Genomic DNA, 25,507 nt, shown 5'->3' on the forward strand with positions numbered 1-25,507 from the left:
AGATTGACTGTGCGTTGTGTGAAGAAATACTTCCTATTTGTTCTGGGAAGTGCCTAGTGTATTTGGTTCTGTATAAGTAATAATTACATTAAAAAAAGCTACATTAAGAGAATGTTAAGGTTGCAACGTCAAGCTCTCAGAAGTTAGGAAATCCCCAAATTATGCTTCGGTAACCTTACTTCCTCCTCTCCCCTTATGTGTTGTATGTATTGTAACAGTCTTTAAGTAAATGGTTGTATGTATTTTCCTATGCAACCCCCTGTACCTGGTGTTGAATCTGCTCATTACAGGAAAAGAAAGGACAGTCCAAGAATTTTCTAACCCACCTGGTTGTGGAGAAATGCTTGAAGACATGACCTTTGTGTACCATAAAAGCATGGACACTAGAAAGAAAATAAAAAGAACATGACGTATTATTAATTATTAATTATTATTATTATTATTTTAAACTTTCTGAGGCATGACTTAGGATATAAATGCTTGGGATTGGAAACCCTGGAAACTGACATGCTTTTTTATTTTAGCCTCTCTAGAGCCTGTATAGCTTATCAAGGGAGGATACTTAAAAAACAGTAAATAGTCCTGTAGCACCTTATGCTTTGTCTACACTGCAGGGTTTTTGCGCAAGAAGCTTTTTGTGGAAGAGATCTTCCACAAAAACTTCTTGAGCAAAAGCACATCCACACCTCAAAAGTGCATTGCAAATGCGATGTGCTTTTGTGCAAGAGAGCATCCACACTGCACGGGCACTCTTGCACAAGAAAGTTCTGAATGCCATTCACAGAATGGCCATCAGAGCACCTGAGCTTTCTGTGATAGGCTCTTTTTGCACAAGAAACCCCTGCGGAACATCCACACATGCCTTTTTGCTCAAGAACTCTTGTGCAAAAAGAAACTATGCCTCATAGAAGAACCTCATTTCACAAGGAATACCACCTAATTCGATTTGGGCTTTATTCCGGAATCCCATTTCACGACTGTGTGTAGACAGGGGCAGTTACTTCAGACTAGTCAATTTCTAAAACGGCGACCGGCTGGGAACATGAAAATCAAGCGTGGGATATTTAAATCCTGGGCTTGATTTGCAATTTCGGTCACCCTCATTAGCCTCCCTAGATAGATCTAGGGGGCTAGTGTAGACGTACCCTTAGAGACTAACAAAAAATGTAGATGGTATCATGAGCTTTTGTGAGCACAATCCTTTTCTTCAGATGAATGGATTTAAATGAGGTTAATGGAGTGAGCTCTAAGAACCAGTGCTTAGCTTTTTATGTCATTGGGGCGTGGAATGTAGCAGCCCATCCAGTTAAGGGGCAAGCTCTGTTATAATCTGTACCAATCGATTTGAGATGAATTGGTCTGGGTCTGCTCAGGATTCCAAAATTAGCTATTTGATGGTGGGCATACTCTGAGGCCCTCTGTGGGCATAGGAAGGCTAGTGTTACATCATTTCATTAGTATGGCCACTCCCATATTTTAATGTAACATCTCTCTTCATGGTGAGGAATGGTGGGGAAAGGCAGATTAGAGAGTCAGGAGAGGGTACAGTCATGACTGGTGTGGAGAAAGTGAATTAGGAAGTGTTATTTCTCCTTCTCAAAACACAAAGACTAGGGAGTCACCAATTGAAATTCATAGGCAGCAGGTTTAAAACCAACAAAAGGAAGTATTTCTTCACACACAATGCACAGTTAGCCTCTGGCAATCTTTGCCAGAGAATGTTGTGAAAGCCAAGACTATAAATAAGTTCAAGGAGGGTAAATTCATCAACGGCTATTAGCCAAGATATGTAGGGATGGTGTCCCTAGCCACAGTTTTCCCAGAAGCTGGGAGTGGGAGACTGGGGATGGATCATTTGAAAATTATCTGTTCTGCTCATTTCTTCTGGGACACAGGGTATTGGCCATTGTTGAAAGACAGGATACTGATATAGATGGGCCTTTGGTCTGACTCAGTATGACCATTCTTATTTTCTGGAAATGAAAGTTCCTATAATTAAAACCTATATTTTATGAGGATTCTTAGTCAGTAGCCATCAGAGAGAGAGCCCCAAATTCTTGTTCTTATGCCTTGCCTTTCTATTTTTGTCCCATGAACAGCCATAAACCAAACAAAGTTGCTCAGCATGGGCAGCAGCAGTTTTTCTGAAGCTACTGCCCATTTGAGAAATAAGACGTTGCAGACCAGTAACCAGACTAATACTCCTTTCTTCTCCTTTATTGAGACCGGCAGGAAAAATGATAAAAGCTAGAGCCACCACATTAAGGACACTAGGCAGGCCAGGGGGAATGCAATTACTGTGCTAGCATAATACTGCAGAAACCCTTCCCCATGTTTCTGGCCAGATCAGCTTGTCAGGAATGGGGAGGAAAAGGCTTCTGATCCCTCCTTGTATGGAGAAATGAACACTGGCAGACTGACTGCAGAGACGCTCCTTGTGATCATGCTTTGCACAGGGTGCATGTGGTAGGGAAAGAGACACATTTTGTGCACCCCAGCAACCAACTGACAATCACAATGATCTTGTTACTAATGCCAACTTATTCGAAAACACACTTTCATGAGCAGTGAAACTATGCAGGTTCTCAGATGAGGCTGAAGAGAAACCCTTCATTTCTACAACTTGGTGAAAAACTTGTTGCTTTTATTTTTGTGTTTTAAACCCAAAGTGGAAAGAACCAAATACTGAGCATGAAGACTTTGTCTTTAACCTTAACTTTCGCAGTGCTAGTAACATGAAATAGGAAAGAGGTAAATTTTTAATTTCACCTCTTCCCAAACATAAAAGAATAACTGCCAGACAAATTTTTAAACAATAATTCCCTTCCTGAACAGAGATTGAATATTCTTAACTGATAATTAATATGCCTTTTACCTTTTAATTAAAAAGTTAACTGCCAAAGGTAAATGCCAGATAATATTTGAAGGCTGGGTATTTTCAAATACTCCCTTATGCAATAAGCAACCAGTCAGAGTGGAGACAAGGAAGCAGTATTTATGCTTCTAAAGGTTTAGCGTACTAATAACGACTGAATATAGCCATTGGTTTCTTGATTTCAAAGCTGAGGGACACCAGGTAATCAGAGAACAGACTTCTACTTGCTACCTGCGTCACTATTTTATAGGCTGACCCAGAAACAGTTTTATATTTTGGTTTTTTTTTGTAGGAATAAGAGATGACTCATGTTATACAATAAGCTCTGTCTTACATGCCTCCTGATGTAAGGCTGTCAATTTTTCCAAATTACATCTGATTCTTTTGTGACATTGACAGCTGTGGAACTCTGCCGTAACTATCAACTCATTTCCATTGCATGGGCCTAGAGGTTAGATGGCAACTAAGGTCCCAAGGGATTAAGCTTATTTTATATTTTAAATCATTCAGGCCTTTTGAAATTTGGTTTATTTTTATGTTTCATGTTTTAATTGGGTTTGCTACCCGATATGTGTGGAGGATGACCAGTCTCATATCATACAGTGATAAGGAATATGTGTGTTAAATCTAACACTATTAGGCTACGTCTAGACTGGCCACAAATTCCGGAAAAGGGATGCAAATCAGGTAAGTCAGCATAGGGAAATCCGCGGGGGATTTAAATATCCCCCGCGGATTTAAATAAACATATCCGCCGCTTTTTTTCCGGCTTGGGGAAAAGCCAGAAAAAAAGCGTCTAGACTGGCGCAATCCTCCTACCTTCAGGTAGGAATAAGAGATCCTCCGGAAAAGGGCTTTATTCTGGAGGATCGCGCCAGTCTAGACGCTTTTTTTCCGGCTTTTCCCCAAGCCGGAAAAAAAGCGGCGGACATGTTTATTTAAATCCGCGGGGGATATTTAAAGCCCCTGCGGATTTCCCTATGCTGACTTACCTGATTTGCATCCCTTTTCCGAAATTTGTGGCCAGTCTAGACGTAGCCTTAGGGAATACATTAAAGCAAGCACAGGGTAGTGTTTTTTTTAAGAAAGTTTGAACAAAAATGGTACTTCTGCTCTTGTGTGCTGGGTTTGGATAACTCTTTCATCTGGATTTTCAGTTATCATTAAAATCTAGTTCTCTCCTAAAAGTGACTGTAAAGAACAGTATGTGGAGTTTGAGATCTATTGTATCTCAGGGTATGTCTACACAGAAAAGTTATTTCAAAATAACAGCTGTTATTTCGAAATAACTGTACTAGTATCTACACAGCCAAACCGCTATTTGGCAATTAATTCGAAATAGCAGAGCACTTATTTTGAATTTGGTAAACCTCATTCCATGAGGAATAAGGACGAATTCGAAATATATATTTCGAAATGAGTGCTGTGTAGACACTTATATTGAAATAGGGGGCCTCCAGCCTTCCCAGGGTGCCCTGGTGGCCACTCCAGCCTCAACCAAGATCATTCCTCTCCTTTTCCCCTCCTTCCCCCCTCCTCGGAGCCCTTAAAGGAGTAGATTCTGGCCACAGTGCCTGTGTCAGTTCCAAGCCTGCGAGCCCAGAGCCAGAAGTCATTGCCCCTGACCCAGTGGCCCCAAAACATGAGCCAGCAAGCCACTGGCAGCCAGCCCTCCACCGCTCCCCAGGAGCAGTCTTCCAGATCCCAGGAGCCTGCCAGACCCCGGAGAAGGCGGGCGCCTTCCTGGTCCAGGGTGGAGATCATGGGCCTTATTCAGGTTTGGGAGGGATGCTCCCAACGTCCATGATCTCCGCACTAGATGGAGGAACATGGCCGTCTATAGCAGGATAGCTGCCAGCCTGGCCACCAAAGGGCACATGCGAACCCAGGATCAGGTTTGCAAGAAAATCAAGTTGGTCTGGCGAGACTCCCAACCCTGAGCCCTAAGCTTCCTTCTTCACCTTGCTTCCCCCTTCCAGCTCCCTCTTCCCAGGTTCCCCCTCCCCTCTCCCAGCCTCTCTATTCCCCTCTCCGACCTCCTTTCCCTACTCTCACCAGAGTTTCATTCCGCCCGCCCTCAGTTTTATTAAAGAGAGTTTGTGTTCATGAAAATACATGTATTTTATTTGACATCAGGAAGGGGGGTTAGAGAGGGGTAAGTGGAAGGATGTGAGGGAGAAATGAAGCACAAGTCCCCAGTGGAGCAGACCAAGGAGGCTCTTAGTGCTCCTCAGGGTGGCAGCTCTCCCGCAGGGCCTCCTGGATACTGACAGCCCTCTGATGGACCTCCCAAATGGCAGCCTGCAGAAAGTGCAGCCAGGCTCACAGCAATGCGTCCACGAGAAGCAGCAGAGTGTTCAGGGGCAGCTCTGGCTCCATTTTGCAGAGTGCTGTGGTGTCCTGAGTGAGGGCAACCAGAGTATACAGAGAGAAAATGCTTTGCTGTCCCTCATCGAGGTAAGCAAGCAAGCAAGCAAGCAAGCAAGCAAGCAGGGAAACCTGAGAACTGGCTGTTGGGGGGACATGGGAGGGGGGAGGTGGGAGGGGATCCCTTTAAGCACAGGCCTCAGATAGCCTAGGCAGCGGCCACACAAAGTAACTCCTGACCTGATGCCCTGCTGGTTCTGGCCAGCCTTAAATGCTATTCAGCTTCCACTCAGTGTGGATGCGCTGTTTCAATAAAAAAAACTATTTCAAAATGCATTTTGTGTGTAGACACGTTATTTCAAAATATCTTATTTCGAAGTAACTATTTTGACATAAGATATTTCAAAATAACGCTGTAATGTAGTCATACCCTCTGTGACTTCCCGCTCAAATGCACTCAGTTGATAGCCCTGCAAAATCAACTTGGCTTCTGAGAATCAAACAAGATTCCAAGCTTTTTTCATATCAATAGTTATAAAAGTGCTGCAGATAAGTTAGCCCTCCAGTTACACATATACAATTGATTGTCTTCCACCTAGGTCCTAATCACACGTGCATAATGTAATTGTATTCACATGGTTGCACAAGTGTAATTCATCAGAAGTTAGTGAATCCTAGGGTATCTCTAGACTACAAGGTTTTCTCAACAAAAGTGGACTTTTGTCGATAAAACTATATCTGCGTCTACACTACTGTTGAGTTCTGTCGACATAACGTCGACAGAACTCGGCAGTTTTGCTGACGGCGGTAAACCTCATTCTACAAGGAATAATGCCTTTTGTCGACAGAGTTCTGTCAACGGAAGGCGTTATTGCATCTACACTGTCCTTTGTGTCTACACTCTCATGTCTTCAAAGCGTCTTGCTTTGTCGACAGAACTGGATGTAGTCTAGACGCTCTTTGTCGACATAAGCTTTGCCAACAGTATCTGTCGACAAAGCCTTTGTCGACAAAAGCTTATAGTCTAGACGTACCCCTACTGTTGATAATGGACAAACCGGAACAAAATCCAGCTCACTCTTTTTTAACTGTGTTGGACCTACTGAATAATGGGAAGAAAAAGCAGTAGGGCTCAAAGCCACAAAAATACTTAGGCAACTAAGTCCCAGTTTTAGGCTCCGCTGTAATTTATAAAGTTCCCCTGGAACCCAGTAGGTGCCCACATTCCCTCAGTGCCTAAATTTCTGCCTCTTAGCATGCTCAGTTTCCACTTCTAAGCATTCTGTCACACTTCAGGTAGGGGTTTCCTGCCTCCAAGTATGATCCACAGACCCGGGGGAGAGAGTTGTTTGGCTTGGCAGGTAGGGCCCTTCTGGCAGGATGCCTCTAAGCATGCCTACCGGAATGGTCCCATTCAGAATCTGACATGCTGTGGTGGTAGTGTCTTACAGCATTTAGCCCAGGAGCTAGAGCACTTTGGATAAATACTTAGGAAGTCACTGGGCCAGAAAGAGGGTGAGAATGACTTTGTAGCCTGGTGATTAGGGCACTTATGTGGGAGACTCAGTGCACAGCCCTCGGTTCTAATGACTTTTTAATTGCTTATCCACAGTCGAGAAGTTTCAACAGGGCAGCTTGTGGGAGCCCCACCTCAGAATATCCCATAACTCAATGGTTAGAACACTTTCCTGAGAGCTATAGGAGACTTCTCTTCAAATACTTTCTTCCCCTCAGTCAGAGGAGGGAATTGACAGTGGGTCTCCCCATCCCATATGAGTGTTCTAACCATTAAGCTATAAAAGTTATAAGATGGGCACTACCACTAACTACTTTCTGTGGAGTGAGGCATGTGCCTAATTCATTCTTTCAGGAAACACACACAGAGAAGCTAAGTATCTGGAGGAAGTATGAGATTGTAATGAATACGAGCATGTATAAATATGGGACAGCACAGACACTCTTATTTTCAGGAATACTGATTTGTAAAGTGGTTTGCTGTTTCCTGGCTCCTTTCAATACAGTTGTTTTTGAATATTTTTTTATCACTAGGTGAAACAGTTTCATCTTACAATTAAAATAAACATTTCATACTCGCTAGGCTTTCCCTCTTACCTTATCAATGATCCTGAACTGTGAATGTGCCCTTTAGCTGGAACAACCCAACCTGGAGTTTGATTCTGCTTTTCAGTTTGTACCACTAGGTGGCCCTTTGTGCTCTTGGATGCATGCTGAGGAGTTCAGCAGGTGAATGCATCTTATTGGTTTACTAGCGGCATGATGCCACTGGGCAACCCTTTTTAAGAGAAAATCCAGGAACAGTGGAAAGAGCTTTTGTACAGTCTCCCTGTTGTGAGGAACTGAAAATCTGTGAGCTGTCATTTCAAAACAAACATGAGTGAGGTGAGTGGATAAACCTATTATCTGGAGAGAGAGAGCGAGAGAGAGGGAGAGAGAGAGAGATGTCGATATCTGAAGCAGGAATAACACCAGTAACAGGGGAATGCTGCTTAAGAAAAAGTCAATTTAACTTAAGATTAAAGTCAATTTAACTTAACTATGGAATTAAAGTTTGAGAAATTAAGACATTCATAACAGTAAATTAATTAATACATATAGTTAACAGGATTAGAGAATGTTTTATTTGAATGTTTAAAGCATACACAGCTAAATATTCTACTTACTCTTCTAAATAAGCATGTTTGGAAATGAGCAGGTAGTTCTTATTTTTTACTTACTTAAAAACAGAATAAGATTACATTGTACCTCTTAGCACTGCCTGCAGCCATATGAAACATCTGATCTCTGGCTGCGAATTATGAAACATCAGTTTCTAACAAAGATTATTACTAACTCTTGTTATCTGTTACTAAATATAACTCTATAGGTGTGCATGGTACTCTGAAGATATCAAATAAGAGAATCTTTATCATCTTTTAAAGTTTCACGTTATGCTTTTATTCAATGTAGAAAAATTGAGCTGACAGGTCAGTGGTGTAAAAGTTAGATATTCAATTATAAACCTCATTGAAAAATGCCTTGTTTGTAGTTTGCTAGTGGTATGAACTAGATAGCTATTGTCCTGGGCAAGATTACATCTACATATGTCCTTATAACCAGTCAAGGAAAAATGCAAATACTATCCAGCATGAAAGGACCTTTCTGTATTAAAAAAAGAAAGTTGAAAATTCAGTCACTGCACTTACTCTATTTGCAGGGAAAGAGTTTGGCAGTGACAAGCCAATATTTTTATTTTAAAAGGTGTATCCAAATGTCTGGCAGGTTCAGCCAGCAGAACCCTGAATTCTATAGTTCAGCTTTTTCTCTTATCCCAAATCAATTGAGTTAATTGTAATTATGTCTTACGTAGCACTTATTTTTGGAGACTTCTTTTCTATCACTGCCTTTTTGACAGATGGGTGTTTCTTTCTTGGCAGTTAGGGTAAAATTAACAATCACACAAAGTATGCCTCTGCCTACGGCTATTGCTATGTTTTCTACCATATCTTAAACGACTGACTTGTGTTATAAACATAATGAGGAGACATAAGGAGAGGTGTAGTATAGTGGTCTTTGCAAAAGGGTCATACAACAGGCATATTTCTGTTTACATTGCGCATATCAGAACAGGCTAAGACATGGGGAATCCTTATTATGTGTTCCTGCTATGTGTCGTGTACACATAATACTTAGATAAGGCATCAGTAATCCTACAGCCTTTCATATGTGGATTGGATACCTACATTTGTATAAATTGGATAGAGTTCATATTGTAGCTTTTATATACAAAGTATCTCATTGTCACATACATTAACAGAGATACTTGCTCTGCTATGGCATCATTTTGGGGGTAAAGTGTTAACTTTTCCTAACATAAAATGACACGAGGTTGATTATTATTGTCTATATCTGTACCATGTCAATGCAGTTTTTTATTACATACCCATTTCAGCTGCTGTTCATACAGTAGTTCCCAGAACAATAGTTTGTAGTAGGGTCCCCTCTTTGAGATAACCTCACTTTTCTCTAATCAGTAAGCTAAGAACTCCCTTGAACATCAAAGTCATCACATCAGCTGGGATCCCATACGTTTATTAATATACTTCCCTGTCCCGCACAAAATAGTCTTTCTAGCAAATCCCCATCATTGAGGATACCGCTTTCCATTTCAGTACATTTCTCAAGACCCTGCCAAGTATCTATTTAAGAATTTTTAACTCCATGATTGATGCTTCGAGGGACAGAATTGCTGTCATTGTCATACTGAGGATGATTACACCTGGAGTACTTATTTCACCAACTGCACTAGAGAAGAATGCCTTTAACTGTTCATTAGTTGATTATTTCACTCTCAGGACAGAAACAAAAATGGAGCAAAAAAGAAAGGTTGTCAGAAGACGCTCATTTTAGTTGCAGGAGTCTTCAATGTTTAGACTCCTGATGTGGCTTCTGATAGATTTTGTCTGGACCATAGAATCTGGAGATGTTTAAGATACAGTACATATTTGCAGCAGATCATTTTGTTATCTGCCATGAAATCTGAGCATAATGTGACTGAAAAGCATGGCTCAAATATGGCTATCAAATATCCAGAAGTGGGAGAAGGAAACAAGGGAGGATGGTGAGGATGATCCAGGGATTGTATTTTTTATGCAAATCATTATAACATTGTTAGTGGAGCTTAGAAACCCCAGACCTGACAAAAAATGAGACCCTTCACTTCAAACCCCATTTACTGCAGCTTGCTTCATTTTTTGTATTCATGTTGCACAAAAGTCAGAAGTTTTGTTTTCTCTTTCTGGCCGCAAGCCCACTCCCATAGAAAGCTGAAAAACATAAAATTATTGTCAATGTGATCATGCCATTTTAAATGTCTTTACATTTAACTTGGGTTTTTTTGTGGGGGCGGGGAAGAGACTGAAGTTTTAAAGACAAAAATAAGACTTCACTGTGGAATACTGACATCTGCGCATTTGTTTCCGATGCTAAGATCTAGATCATGGGTGGGCAATAATTTTTAATAGGGATCCACTCCAAGATTTTGAAAAGTGATTGAGGGCCACACTCTTCCATGATATTAATGGAGGAAGTGAGGGTTCTGTGATGGAGGTTGGGTGCAGAAGAGAGCTTGGAGTAAGGGACTGGGGTGAAAGAGGGGGAGTGGAGTCTGGGAGGGAGTTTGGGTGAAAGAGGCAATTGTTATCTAGGACAGAGGACTGGAGTGCAGGGGTTTGGGATGTGACCTAGGGAAGGAGGGGGGTTGTGAGCTAGGGCAGGGGACTGGGGTGTGGAAGTTTGGTTTGTGACCTAGGGGAAGAGGGGATTGTGATCTGGGGCAGTGGATTGGGGTACCCATATCTGGGAGGGGGTATGAGTGCAGAAGGGGGGCAGTGGGGTTGTGTAAGAGAGGGTCTGCTGTGGCCAGGAGACTTACCAGCCAGCAACACAACCAGCCTGCCTGCCTGCAGAGCTAAATGCTTTCAGAACTTAAAAAGTTTCTCAGCCAGCCTGCCCCCCTGCCTGCCCCATGCCTACGAGGGAGCACGGTGCTTCATGTGTTGTCTGTTATTCAAACAGGCAGTTCCCATTGGCCAGTTTCTGGCCAGAAGCCAGACAATGGGATTGTGCTGGGGGCGGAAGTTATGCCTGAAGCTTTCCCCCATCCCCTCTGGGCTCACGGTTTTTAAAGAGAAACAGCCTCACAGCCACTTTTCTGAGCAGCACTCTGCTCCAGCATCCCTTCCCCGTGCTCCTGCTGGCCACGGAAGGCTGGAGCTGATTCCCCCCTTCCTCATCCAGGAGCCTTATGTGGAGCAAGGACATGAAAGGAGACCTCCCACTTTCTGCAAGGAGAGCCCTAAACACTGTGATTTGGGAGTCTCTCATCTTGAAGCTGGTCTACTTTGTATGGGAACACTTAACGGTATAGCAGAGCCGGGACACAAACTGGACTCGTCTGTATTCCAGGAGAGAGCCCAAATCACTGGGATATGCAGCACGTGTGCTTGCTTGCTCCGGTCCAATCAATAGTTAAGTATGTCCTTCAAAGTCGATCTGCTTCCTCAGGGGGGATTGAGCTTGCTATAAGACACCATTTAGGAGACCTGATGTTTAAGGTCTCCACTGTAGGGGTATGTCTAGACTACAGGCTTATGTCGACATAAGTTTTGTTGACAGAATCTGTCAACAAAACTTATGTTGACATAGAGGCTGTGTCTACACTGGCATGAATTTCCAGAAATGCTTAAAACGGAATACTATTCCGTTTTCAGTTTTTCCGGAAAAGGAGCGTCTACATTGGCAGGCTGCTTTTCCGGAAAAGCCCTTTTTCCGGAAAAGCGTCTGTGGCCAATGTAGACGCGCTTTTCCGGAAAAGAGCCCCGATCGCCATTTTCGCGATCGGGGCTTTTTTCCGGAAAAGACTACTGGGCTGTCTACACTGGCCCTTTTCCGGAACAATATTCCGGAATAAGGACTTATGCCCGAGCGGGAGCAGAATAGTTTTTCCGGAATAGCGGCTGATTTTGTACAGTAGAGCGTCGTTGCTTTTCTGGAAATTCAAAGGCCAGTGTAGACAGCTCGCAGCTTATTCCGGAAAAGCGGCTGATATTCCGGAATAAGTGGCCCAGTGTAGACACAGCCAAGAGCGTCTAGACTACATACAGTTCTGTCGACAAAGCAAGCCACTTTGTCGACATAGCAGTGTGGACACAAAAGACAGTGTAGATGCAATAATGCCTTCTATTGACAGAACTCTGTCGATAAAAGGCGTTATTCTTCATAGAATGAGGTTTATATACGTCGACAAAACTGCTGAGTTTTGTTGGCGTTATGTCGACATAACTCAAAGGCAGCGTGGACACAGGTATAGTTTTGTCAACAAACGTCCACTTTTGTCAACAAAACCCTGTAGTCTAGACACACCCTAGGAGACGTGGGGGGTAAGGCCCTGCTCCATAAAATCTTCTTTGACATCCTCAATTAGGGCCTAAACCACTGGCCCATAATGGGGTTCCAGCTCTGTCCCTTCAGGCTTTTTGGGTGAAAGGTCTGACCTGGCTTAGGCACCTAACTCCAGGAGCAGATTCCTGGCTGTGAATCCTGAGCAGCGATAGGCCCCTAAGTCCCATTAAGCAGTGGGGCTTAGGCCACACACCATTCCGCAGCACTTTTTTTGGCTAACTTAGGCAACTCCATGCTCAGTGTGCTGGTGTTTGTGTATTTCATCTGGAAGTGCCTGACTCTCCCCATTCATTGTATCAGGAACCTGAGCATCTAATTTGGGATGTAGGATTCCACTGGGCAGCATTGCATTGCTGAGGCAAGTCCTCATTTGTGTTCTCTTCCCAAGTGTGTGTAGGGAAAAAATGCCCTGTCACTGGTCACAAAGGGCCAGGTGTTTAGATGCCTAAAGATACAGAGTGGTGTTGAGGTGAAGAGGGGTGGATTTACATTTTGGGTGTCACTGGATTAAGATGTTTGGAGCCTCTCCTCCACTCTCTCCATGTCCCCTCCCTCCTGCAGTGGCCCAGAGTTCATAAGCACTCTAGGTGGTGGGAGTACTTCACCACTTTAAATGTTTAGGCTCCCCACTGCCCAGAGCCCCTCTGCCCTCAAACCATTCACTGCCTAGCTCATCCATGCAGGCACCCCCACTGCCCAATGCCTTTACCCCTAGTCTCCATAGAGATCCATGTCCCTGCCCCCGGCTGCACTAACTGGCCCCATGCTGTCCACTAGGTAGTAGAAGAAGCACTCCAACAGGGGTTTTTGTGCTGTCTGTTCCGCAGCTGGCCGTGACCTCTATGAGGACACAGGAACAGCAAAATTTAAATTTTTAGGCATCCCTGAAATGCTAGTGCCCTCTGTGTTTAATGGGAAATCCAGCTCTGGAGGTAGGATTTTCCAAAAGCACCTAAGTGGGATAGTTTCTAAGACCTTTTGATTTCCATAGGAGTTTTACAGCTAATCTGCTTTGACACCTTTGAGAATCTCACTGGGCACCTATTTTAGCCACCTAAATACCTGTGTAAATCTGTCCCAAAACAATTGTTCGATAAGGGCCTGATCTTTGGATCAACAGAGGCTTGTCAGTTGTCCCTAGTAGGCTTTTGAGGTGCATCTAGACTATATTTCTCTTTTGAAAGAGGAATGTAAATGAAGGAAATCGGAAATGCAAATGAAGCCCATTTTTACAAATCTTGTGCTTCATTTGCATAATCATGTCTAATCGCTTTTTTGAAAAAGTTTAAAAAAAAAGCAATCTAGATGTGGTTCTTTTGAAACCTCCCCCCCTTTTTCAAAAGAACCCTGTAAACCTAACTTTTTTCAGGAATAAGGGTTCTTTCGAAAAAGGGCTTTTTCTCCCCAGAAAGAACCGCATCTAGACTGCTTTTTTTCCCGAAAAAACCTTTTTTGAAAAAGCAATCGGACACGATTATGCAAATGAAGTGAAAGATTTGTAAATTTGCACTTCATTTGCATTTTCGATTTCCTTCATTTACATTCCTCTTTCGAAAGAGGAATGTAGTCTAGATGCACTTTGGGCATTTCAGATAGGGTTCTTTAGAGTCTTGTAGCTCCTTCCCATTCAGTAGAGTAGGTCAATTAATGAAAAAAAATTCTGAATAAGTTATTCACACAAAAATGCCAAAATACATCAATACATTATTCCACCATTGAGCCTTTATACTCAAATCTGGCATAAGCATGACACACATCACATCAATGGAATCACAGTGTCTCATCACAGACATTTAACTATGTGACACTTCTTGGGCAATGTCTGGTCATGCTGACATTTTCTTATGGTGTAAGGATGGTTTTTATAAGTCATGGGCACTTTTGTCTCCAGTCTTAAATGTGAGGCTCTTGTTAGGAATGAGAGATCAAGACCTAGGCATGAACAGAAGTCTCTCATTAAAGGTCATGCAAGATGTTGCAGTCCCCCAAAACATGAGCACTGTCATTCAACCCTGCTGCCATTTCTGTGGTGAAGCGTTAGCTGAAATAGGTGCAAAAGGAGTGGCAGTTTGGAAATAGCATTAGCAAGTATTTATCTTAATGATTTTTTAAGAAGACATATCAAGGGCCAGGCCAGGTACAGAAGATGGGATAGCTAGTATACAAAGAGCCTTTCTTCTCTTATACCCTTGCACAATGGTGACATTCATGGGAGGCTAGGTGACAATAGCCCCCCAAGTTTGAACTCCTGAATATGATACATGCTTAAAGCCCATGTCTTGGCTCCAGAGGCAGTTCTTAAATGCAATAGAGTTTGAGCTGCTCCCAGCTTTGCCTTTGGGGCGGAGAGTTTGTTATAAAAGATGGAGGTAGGGTGATTAATAATAACAAAAGGCTGAGCATTTCAGTAATTGAAGGATCATGAGATCATCAGGAAACCATTACCCAGTACTCCACTTAAAAGATAGGGGGAAAAAAGAGTAGGAATGAGTGTTGTGCTGCAGGGATCTCTGGTTTTGGACCACTACTGTTAAATGTCTCATAAACGTTCTTGAAAAAGGGGTGAAGTGACTAATCCAAAACAGACTGCAAAGAGTTACAAAGGAATCTCACAAAACTGAGTGACTGGGCAACAAAAGGGCACATGGAATTCAGTGTTGATAAATGCAAAGTAATGCACATGGAAAAATATAATCCCAACTATACATACAAAAATGATGGGGTCTAAAATAGCTGTTACCACTCAAGAAAGAGATTTTGGAATCATTGTGGATAGTTCCCTGAAAACATCTGTTCAATGTGCACTGGCAGTCTAAAAACTAAAAAGCTAACAGAATACTGAGAATCATTAGGAAAGGGATAGATAAGAAGACAGAAAATATTATATTGCCTCTTTATAAAGTCACTGTATGCCCACCTCTTGAATACTGCATGCAGATCTGGTCACCTAATCTAAAAAAAAGATATATAATATTTGGAAAAGCTACAGAAAGGGCAACAGAAATAATTAGGGGTGAGGAAAAGCTCCCATATGAGGAGAGAGGAGAGATTAACAAGACTGGGACTTTTCAGCTTGGAAAAGAAATGACTAAAGGATGGGGGGATATGTTAGAGGTCTAGAAAATCATGTATGGTGTGGACAAATAGAATAAGGGAATGTTATTCATTCCTTCACTAACATAACACAAAAAGCTAACCCAATTCAATTTATAGGCAGAAGATTTTAAACAAACAAAATAGACGAGAGGGGCTGGATCATGATAATTGCCTCTTCTGTTTATTCCTTCTGATGCACCTTGCATTGGCCAATGTCAGCAGACAGGATACTGGGCTAGAAGGACCATTGGCCTGACTCACGATGGCCATTCTGATGTTCTTATATAGAGCTGAAATATCGCCGCCCTGTGTTGTAACCCACTAGACCCCACTTCTGTTCCAAAGCTGAGATAGAGCCCAGAAATCCTGATGGGGTCTCTCTCCACAAAGTCAGTAATAAAGTAAGAATATATATTTAAATTTTATGGCTAACCAACGTCCCTTAAGTGATTTGCCACAAGATGTCAGAAAATGTTAGTGTTAGAGCTGAGTGGGTCTAATATTTATTTAATTTTCTTTTTTTTATATAGGAATCAGATTCAATCCTCCTGTCAGCTAACTGCTAAATTGTCAGCCAAAAAAAAAGTAGAGTTTCCCAATGCCTTAGTAGCCCCTGGATAGAGATGATGATGCGTGTGGGGAAGGACAGATGGGATTAGTCCCCCCACTTTGGTGCTTGGCTTGTACTGAGCATGCTCAGTAACACTGCTGAAGCCTCTGTCTTCAGTCTGCTCCCCTCATGCTTTCACTGTCTTCCCCCATCACAGTATGAACAGGTCTGAACAAAATCTGAAATGGTGCCCCTGCCCTTGCACCAGCATAGTTAGAGCTGTGTGAAAAATTTCAGCCAAAACAATTTTGAAGAAAAATTGCAGATTTGGAGACACCAAAATATGTTGTTAATTTGTGTCTGTTTTGCCAGATTGTTTCAGTCAAAATCCCTTCTCTCCCCTTCACTACAACACACACACAGAATCCAGAAAAAAATAAGCATCTTATATTGACGTTTTCTAAATGAAATGTGTTGATTTTTTGTTGAAAACAACATTCTGTTTCAAAAAGTCTTTTCATTTCATGTAACCCTTCCAAACCTTATAGGCAGCTAAAATCAAAACAAAATGCTAAATATTTACTGATGGAAAACATTTAGTTTGACCCAAAATTATTTTTTGGACTTTTTGTCTCTGAAAATTTCAGTGGATTTCATTTTCAATTGGATCCAAAATGACGCCCCCCATTTTTATGGAATTTTGACAAACTAAAATATCAATTATTTTCACAATTTGCAGCAAAATCCAGGCTTGGAATACAAACACTGTAAGGGAAACTAACCTTCCTGAGAGAACTCAAAGGGCAGGGCCATGATATTCTAACTTCACCCCAATGACTAACAAAGCTGAGTGTGCTCCAGGAGAGGTAGTATGTACTGCACTCTTCCCTTTTGATTGAACTGTCTGCCATTGTGTTGTTTGAATACCCAGGAGGTAATATTCTCTGGTGGCTGCTTTCTGCATCCTATTCTTCACACACTCCCCCAATATCCACCTCCGCCTGTAGCCAAAATCAGGAGAAAATAAATATTTATTCAAACAGAGGAGATAATGTAGTCAGGGAGGAATCCTGCAGCTGGCAGAGGATGAAGATGGTGGGAAGGAAAGCAAAGGAAGATCACTTTGTAATTTTAACTTACACCCATTTATTAGTTGGGTGGCAAACTGCAGCTCCAAAGGGGAGGTAAAAGAGAGAAGAGTATGTGTTAAACCTGTCAGTTTGCCTACTTTCTTCTTCAGCATGGCATCAGAACATGATCAGGCGTCTCTTAAAATATCCCTTAAAAGTTAGAAAATTGGAAACTCAAGTTCTGCTTAAGTTAAAGAGATTAGTGACTGGGTTGTTTAAAAAGAAAAGCAGGAAGCTTCCTCCAGGTGTGTAAGTACCACACATTTCAACCCCGTATTACTATTGACTACATTTCACTAACCAGAGGCTTATTACTGGGATTCATGTCTTTCCATTTGCTTGTGAGAAAGTAACTATAATCTGGTGCAAGTCTAAAGTGGGGGGAGAGCAACACAGATTCTGAGTCTGATGTGAGTTAGTAGATTATAACGTTGGGAACTGATTATCATGGGGACACTCTATTCTGTAGTCACATCTCTGGAAAACAAGAATTTCATCCAGTAAAAGAATTACAAGGTTTTGAAATTTTGTTTTTGGTCTGCATTGGAGAACAATAGAGACTTTTTGAAATTGGAGAGAGCAGCTAAGCACACAATAGCCCAGTGATTAGGTTTCTCACCATTCATATAGGAAACCTAGGTACAAACCCTTGCTTTTAATCAGGCAGAGCAGGAGCATTAATTTGGGCTTTCCACCACCCAAGTGAGTCCCCTTCTCCCAATTATCAGTGTCTCGGCCAAAACCAAAAATTTAGTCCTGGCTTGGAGACAGCAGCGAGATGCCAAATTTATTGAAACTAACCTGGTTCAGCAAAAAGTTTGTTTTGAGTAGCTAGTATTTTCAGAGAGAACACAGTTCCTATATTTTGGGCCTGATCCAGATCTCACTGAAATCTACAGCAAAAATCCCACTGACTTTAATGGGAACAGAATCAGTCTTTTTATCAAAGGGAAAAGACACCAGTCATTTGCTTACTGATTTGAATAAAATGTATTTGGTTTCTGCATCTTTATGATGGCCAGGAAAATATTGGTCTCCTTCAGAAGAGCAAGTGGACTCTACCTATGGTCTGTAACTGTGTGCTCTGAAGCAGCAGTTCTCAGCCTGGCATCTGTGCTCCCTGGGGGTCCATGAGGGTCTGCCAAGCAGGGCTGGTATTAGACTTGCTGGGCACCAGGGAAAAAAGCCAAAGCTGGAGACCTACACCTGATGCCAGAGCCCCAAGCTGCCATGGGACTGAAGCCTGGGCCCACTCAAGCATGGCTGACATGGGAGATGAAGCCTAAGCCCTGCTACTGCAGGGCTGCAAACCAGTCGCTGTGGCGCAGATGGTTCAGGGAGCTTTTAGGGCATGTTGAGGGAGACTCAGAAGGAAAAAAAAAAAGGTTGAGACCCCTCCCTGCTCTAACCAAAGACCTGTAACACCACTAGTACCACAGTGGGTGGCAAAAGGGAGAATTGTTCCAGTCCACCACACAGGAAGGGGGGCCATTTTCCTTTCAGACAAGAAAACGGGGAGAAAGACGCGCCCAGCTGTGCATGTATGTGTGAGATTGTCTTTTTCTTTGTACTATCTTTATTGCTCCCAAGCCTTCACATCCGGGCCCGCTGAAAGGGGGATGGGCAAAGGGGGCAGCTGCCCTGGGGCCCAGTGATTCAAAAGGACCTGGGGCTCCCAGCCATTACCACGGCTACTTCAGCACCACTGCTACTGAAGCAGCATCAGTCCCCAGAGCCCTGAGCCCTTTTAATTGCTATGCAATGTGCTCCAGGCAGCTCTGAGGGCTCTGGGGTTGGGCAATGCACTGTGGTCCAGGTGGATTCCCCCCTCCACCTTGCCCAGGGACCCAGAGAGGCTCTTGACAGCACTCACATCACTCTGAGCCCCAGAACCCTATTTCCTTACGCTGGCTACAATGTTCAGGAGGTTCCAATGAAGATAGATAACCTGCATCTTGGTCTCCTTCCCTATTCTACTGACCTTCCTCTCCATTTCCCTTAAAGTTGTTCGGTAATAAAATAAAATAAAATAAAATAAAATTTAAAAGAGCTAGTTAAGCTAAGACTAAAACATCATGTGTCCATACATTTTTTTTAAAATAGAGATTGAACCTTATTTAAAATGAAGATCTGGGACAGCCTTCACCCACTTCCAATGCAGACTGACTTTCTGTTCTGATTTCTTTTTATTATACAGATGGAAAAGATCCATCAGCTCATGCATGCCTTCTCCCTGCTGAGGCAGGATAGATGTCAGCCTCTGTACAAAAGGCTCAAAGCCACGCAGACCCAGAGTAGTTACATCACAAATGTTTTGTCTAATGACAGGCTCTAGTATCACAACCCTTCTCCACATTTGATGTCTGTATACCTCAAAAACAACACTCATAAATGGTTGTCCTATCTCCTAGGGCAGTGGTTCCCAATCTTCTTTTTACTGAAGATTGGCAAACCCATTCACAAATTTTTGGAGGACCAGTAACATTTTATTTGCATATTTGCATATTCATTATGGTAATTATTTTTAAGAGGTCGTGTGTTATTTTACATTGCATCTGTATGCACACAATACATGTCATAACGGATCAGAGTTTGCAGATATCTACAACTCTAAAAAAATTATGTTAAAAGAATACTTTCCTTTCTTATCTTAAGCCATTAACTCCTATGTAAACTTTATTTGAAATGTAATCATGCAAATGTCCTGAGCTAGGCCTTTTGTTCCAGTATTCAAAAGCAGCTGAAAAGCTTTTAACCCTCCTGGAATTTTGGCACCACCCAATGCAGCCTGCCCCAGCCCAGAAGAGAATCCTATGTCTGCAGCTCAACCAGGGCTGCTGTGCTGAGACAAACAGGGTTTGATTCTTGTGTCTAGACTACATCTCTTTTCTTGTAAAAGGGATGTAAATTAGACACTTCGAAATTGCAAATGAAGCCGGGACTTAAATTTCCCACACTTCATTTGCATAATGGCGACTGTGGGTTTTTTTTGAAACGGGGCTTTCTGATAAAAAAATGGCAGTTTAGATGGGAATCTTTTGAAAATAAAACCCTTTTTTGAAAGATCCTGTACTCCTCAAAAAATGAGGTTTACAGGATCTTTCGAAAAAGGGTTTTATTTTCGAAAGATCCCCGTCTAAACTGTTGTTTTTCTATCAAAAAGCCCCATTTTGGAAAAAAACGCAGCCGTCATTATGCAAATGAAGTGTGGGAAATTTATATCCCGGCTTCATTTGTAATTTTTGAAGTGTCTAATTTACATCCCTTTTTTGAGAAAAGGGACATAGTCTAGACGCAGCCTTGCTGCCAGAAGCCCAAAGGGAAACAAGTTATGACACCCCAAACAAACTCCCCTCTGTCCTCACCTCACTGCATAGATGTCACCACTGCCCCCACCTATCCCCATACAATCTGCTCTCTCTCCCCCAAACCAAGAAGCTGCTGTAATCAGATCTTTGTAATCAAAACTCTCATCTCCTGTACTTACTGCATGCTCCATACTCCCCTATCTTCTGGCCCTGTTCTGTCCCAGCCACATACTTACTACTTCCCTCTCTCTGTCCTCCTTATGTCCCCTTCTCTACCAGAATGCTTGTTGTCTGTAGCAGGGAGCTTCTGCTGCTGAGGGAATGCCCCTCCCCAGCCAGGAAGCTCTCTGCGCAGCAGCCCTAAATCTCTGGGCAGGGCTCAATAAGCAGCCTCTCTCCTGTGCAGCTTACAGGGAACTTAGATTCCCTCCAAACCAATTATTGAGGCATGGGCAGGGCCTGGTGGTGTGCCACAGCCTGGCAGCCAGTGGATCATGGTCAGGAACTGGTCTGTGGACAAGTGGTTGGAAACCACTGTCCTAGGGTAACGAGATGTCCTATGTTTTAAAGGGACTATACTATATTTAAGGACTCCTGCAGATGTCTCAATTTTTTCTGAAAACAGGCATATAGTTCCATGTTTTCTTTCTCACTCCTGTCAGTGCTGGCAGATCCTGCTGCTGGCTGGATCCCTGCTTGCCCGTCACCTACCCACCAGTGGTGAGGGGAGTGGGATGGCCACCTATGGAGATGTGTGCACCAGGGTGGTGCCGGGTGAAGATTCTGTGTGTGGGGCCAGCCATTTCCCCTGCTGGTCCACCAGTACAGCCCCCATTGCATGCCAGCTCTTAGCCAACAAGGCCCTGCCATCCCATTTCTGGCTGGAGCCTAGCTGCATGCTGTAAGCTGCAGAGGCTGGTGAATGCGGGCAGATGCCAGGCAGTGGCCAGTTGCATGTCACCTTTGCTGCACATTATTGGTCCTTGGTCCCCCTCTTGCTGTCCTCTGACTGCTCCTCCACTGACTGCTCCTCCATATCCCCATCACCTCTGGCAGAGCGCATCCCACTCCCAATGCTATGTGGAGAGCCAGCCCCTGGTTGGTGCACTCAGCTCAGTAGCAGCCTGGCCAGCAGGCTCCTTCCTTTCCCCACTGCCTCTGGCTGGGCCAGTGTCCCTGGAAAGCCCAAGTCCCTCTGGCCTGCATGTGCCAAAGCCCCACACAGTGCTGGCACGGGGAAGTGTCTCTGCTCCTTAGCCAAGCTTTGGAATGTCGGGTGGGGGGGAGGGGTTTGGGGAAAAGAGGAGAGTGATTTACACACTTTTCACACCATGAACAACGGTCTCCCAGGCAAGGACTTAGCCACCTGTTCACCCTTAGCCCCCCCCCATGCCATTCTTGATGCTTCTCCCAGGGAGTGTAGCACTGCTCTGTCCCCTAGGCACCCTCCTCTGCTGGGCCACTGCTCTAGCAGGGTTCACAGAAGCCCCTGCAGTCAAGTTCCCTGGGCCCTGGGGCACAGTGCATGCTTAGGGCTTAATCCCTTTCCGCCCGGTCTTTTGCCAGGGAACAGGAGGCAAAAGCCACATTTTGATGTGAATACTCCTCCCCTACATATTGCCTCAAGAAGTCACCAAGGTACCAAGCAAGGCAGGTCAGTCCTAACCTGAACTTGCTTGAGTATGAATAATTTTACCAAGTGCCCTATATTCAGCAGAGGGAAATATGGTCACACTACATCTCTGCATCGTTATGGTTTGGTCAAACTCTGCATATGGCCCAGGTCCCCAGCTGGTGTAACATGGCACACCAAGGCTACCAAGAAAAAATGAGGAAGAACGGCTTTTGCGCAAGAGGGGGTTTTTGCACAAAAAGGAACAGTCTAGAAGGCTCCTTTTTGCACAAAGCCTCTTGTGCACAAACGGCCCAATATTAATTATGCAAATGAAGTGCAGCAATATGCTAATCCATACTTCATTTGCATAAGCTTTTGCCCAATTGACACCAGGTGAGGATCTGCGATATTTATTTCTTTTAATATTTTTTCTCAAAAGTTAATTCTGTTAATCACAGATCTTAGAGACAGAAAAATAAAAAGTCAGCTAGTTCATACCCCTGTTGGTGCAGAATTGCTCTCTACCATTCAGTTCCTGTGCTTTTTCCCGTCTAGTTATATATGTCTCAAGTAATGGGTCTTTTACTATACCTCATGGAAAAAGTGTTGTACAATTTAATAGCCCTCTAGACCCCCAATGGCTAAATCCTGCTTGGCGTGTACAGAGTGGAATGTTCTCGATGCAGCCTTTAACAAAGGAGCTTCATGCCAGTGTATGTGTGTGTGTGTAAAAGGGACTTTATTTTCTCATTGTTTGTTAGTCAAACAAAATCTTTTGCAACTAAAAAGCCATGGCTGGCTTACTGAATTCCAAGAGCATAACAAGGAGGAGGAAGGTGGAGGGAGAGAGAAGGAAAGTTGGAAAAGTTATACTTGATAGACACAAACTTGAAGGGAAGAGAGTGGAAAGAGACTCTGAGATACAAAGTCAATGGAGAGAAAAGGAAGAGCAATGCATTGGTTACACAGCACAATTTAAAATGCACATGCAGCAGTACGTACACATGATGCACCTAAGATAGGACAGCCAAATGCTGTGGTCAGTTTATGTCCTTGCAATGCAATACTCGACTGTTTATTACTATTCTGCTTGCAGTTCATGCAATCAGCTTTGCAATCTGTGTGACAGTGCTAATATCTAAGCAACTGAATTATTGGGTGAGCCACTTGATCATCATTTCCCTGAGCTTGTGTATTGAATTTATTTGTTGGTTCATGTAAAATTTCCAACCTGTTTGAATCTTGGATGTGAGCTTTTCAGCCAGATCCTCTCTTGGTGTAAACTGCTGTAGATGCATGGAAGACAATGGCAAAAATGTCAGCTTGCATCCGCTGGGGGTCTGCAGCTAAAGATTCAAAATTACAAAAAGAATATAAGTTGATAATAATATGCATTCTGGCAGTACCCTTTGGGGGTTTTTCCATATAGCCCTTCCTATAGTTTTCTACAAAATTTCAGAAATAAATGGAACATAGAAGTTAATCTAAGTTACAAGAAATTGTGAACTTTTGACATAACTGGCTACTCTGCTTTCCATGCAAAATTCTGAAAGGAACTTTTTTTTTTGCACATTCAAAGCAACAATTAACATATTAAATACATACATTTAATTCCAAGGAGAAACATAATAGGACTGGTTTGAACTGCCTTTCATGATCAGCAGTCATTTGCACCTGTGCAGCATAGGTGTAAAATGATACCATGATAATTTGATAGCATTTTAAATCCACTTTGCACAGGTATAAATGACCACACTAGACACGAGGCAGCAGAGAATGTGATCCAGTGAGGTTTGGAACCCAGAGGCACCTGGAAAATGTTAGGTTGAATGACTGGTACAAGTTTCTTGGATTTTCTTCAGCTTTATGTCTATGAATGAGAAAGAGCAGAGTAAGTGAAAATCCTTGACACTGCTTCCTGGCAGTCACTGTGACCTTACATATCACCCTGTTTATTTTCTTTCCAATGCAGTAGAGTCACTTCCAATAGCTTGGCTCTAAGTTAGGCTCCCAGAGCCAACCCGGACAACATGGCCCATGTCAGCCATGCTTGAGTGGGCCCAGCTTCATTTCTATGCATGTTTGAACAATAAGGGGCAGATTCTCAGTCCACTTATATTGGATTTGAGCCACCCCAGTGTCTCAAAGCAAAATTAAAGTCATCTTAAGTGGCCAGTTGATGGCTCTCCTTACATAGGGGAATCATCCAGTGGCATGCAGGCAGCAACAACAGCTGCCAACTTAAGGAGCATGGCCAAAGACAAGGGGTCTGGATGCAGTGCACTCAACTTCAATCTCCAGCTTGTGCAATAGCCCCCATAGAATCATTGCAGCTGACCTAATCTAGATAAGCCCCATGGCCAGTCTAAATTGCTCCTTGTACCTGGAATGTTGGGTTGGCCATCACCTGGCAAAAGTGAAATATAGCCATTTTTGCTGTTTCTCCTTGGAGCTATATTGGATATTGAATAACTTGTCCTGTGACTTTTGACCTTCTGTGAAAACAGGAAGCTGCCTTGTAGGACAAACTGAAACTTTCTTCAGACGTTGGTCATTTGCTAGCTGCTAGCAAAAGTTATTGAAATATACAGTAATGCATTTTTTTGTTTTATGTCTGTCTCTATTGGAATATATAGGAAGTCCAGGGAGGAAGAGAAGACAAATTTGTTTTCAGTGTACAGTTGAAAAAAAACCCCAAACCTTTTACTCTTCAGGCATATGAAGGAGCTAAGTCTATCTTAATAATGTTGGGATCAATATGTTCAGACACGGCACAATATGTTGGTGCAAATTTCTGCCATTAATAACTGTGCTGTCCCTTGAAGACAGTCTTAAACTAACTTACAGCCAGGTTTGTTTCCTAGCAAATTAAATTATTCTGGATTTCATGGAGGTTTGGAAAATGAAATATGAAGCAAAATTTGTTACAAAATCCCACCAGTATTCATTTGTCTAGTCGTGAGCACAAAGTCTTAAGCCTATTCTTAGATTAGGATGCTATTTACATTTGGGAGTCCTAATAGTTGGGTAATATCAAACCTGGTGTATCATTTGACTTCAAATATCAGCCTCTGCATGCCAGTATCCATCAGTCCCAGGTCCCTGCTCTACTACCACTCTGGCCATTGCAGTCAATACTGTCAAAAGCTGAGAAGTCTTGTCTCTAGGCATCCATCTTAACTGTGGTATTTTCCTATTGAAGGACATTCTCCGGGAACGATCTTTCTATTGGAACCATAGTTTCTGCAAAATCAAACCTTTCCACAGAATTGTTTAATATTTTTTCCTTGTGAAAACCAAAGATGAATCAAAATATTTTGGTTTGTTGACCTGGTATGGATAAGGTAGTCTGGCCAGAAAGTCCAACCCATAGGGAAGAATGAGCCATCAAATATCCAGTCAAAATGCCCTGAGTCAATGTAGAACCACCGAGAGGGAGATGTAATGTAATGTTGAATTGATTCAAAATGAAATGTTTTGGTTCTATTCAACAATCCGAAACAAACCATTTTGATTTATGAGTATCACAATGTTTAGTTTCAATCAAATGTGCTAAAATGGAATGCTTTTCCATTTTGGAATTAACATTTTTCAGACCCTGTTCTG

General features: G+C 42.7%; 1 protein-coding gene across 3 annotated transcripts in view; it reads left to right on the forward strand.

Annotated features, from left to right (window-relative positions):
• The window catches only part of PCP4 (Purkinje cell protein 4), a 105,456-nt gene that overhangs the window by 8,674 nt on the left and 71,275 nt on the right, over positions 1-25,507 (forward strand). The window contains exon 1 of one of the 3 annotated variants that reach the window (XM_075912109.2): positions 7,508-7,642. The exons of the other annotated variants lie outside the window; for them this stretch is intronic. Coding sequence (XP_075768224.1) covers positions 7,634-7,642 — 9 coding nt within the window. The 5' untranslated portion in view covers positions 7,508-7,633. Of the gene's footprint in view, positions 1-7,507; positions 7,643-25,507 lie in introns of those variants that run through there. 3 annotated transcript variants of the gene reach the window in all.

Source organism: Pelodiscus sinensis, chromosome 1 (genome assembly GCF_052426305.1).
Source record: "Pelodiscus sinensis isolate ZL-2025 chromosome 1, ASM5242630v1, whole genome shotgun sequence".
NCBI lineage: Eukaryota > Metazoa > Chordata > Testudines > Trionychidae > Pelodiscus > Pelodiscus sinensis.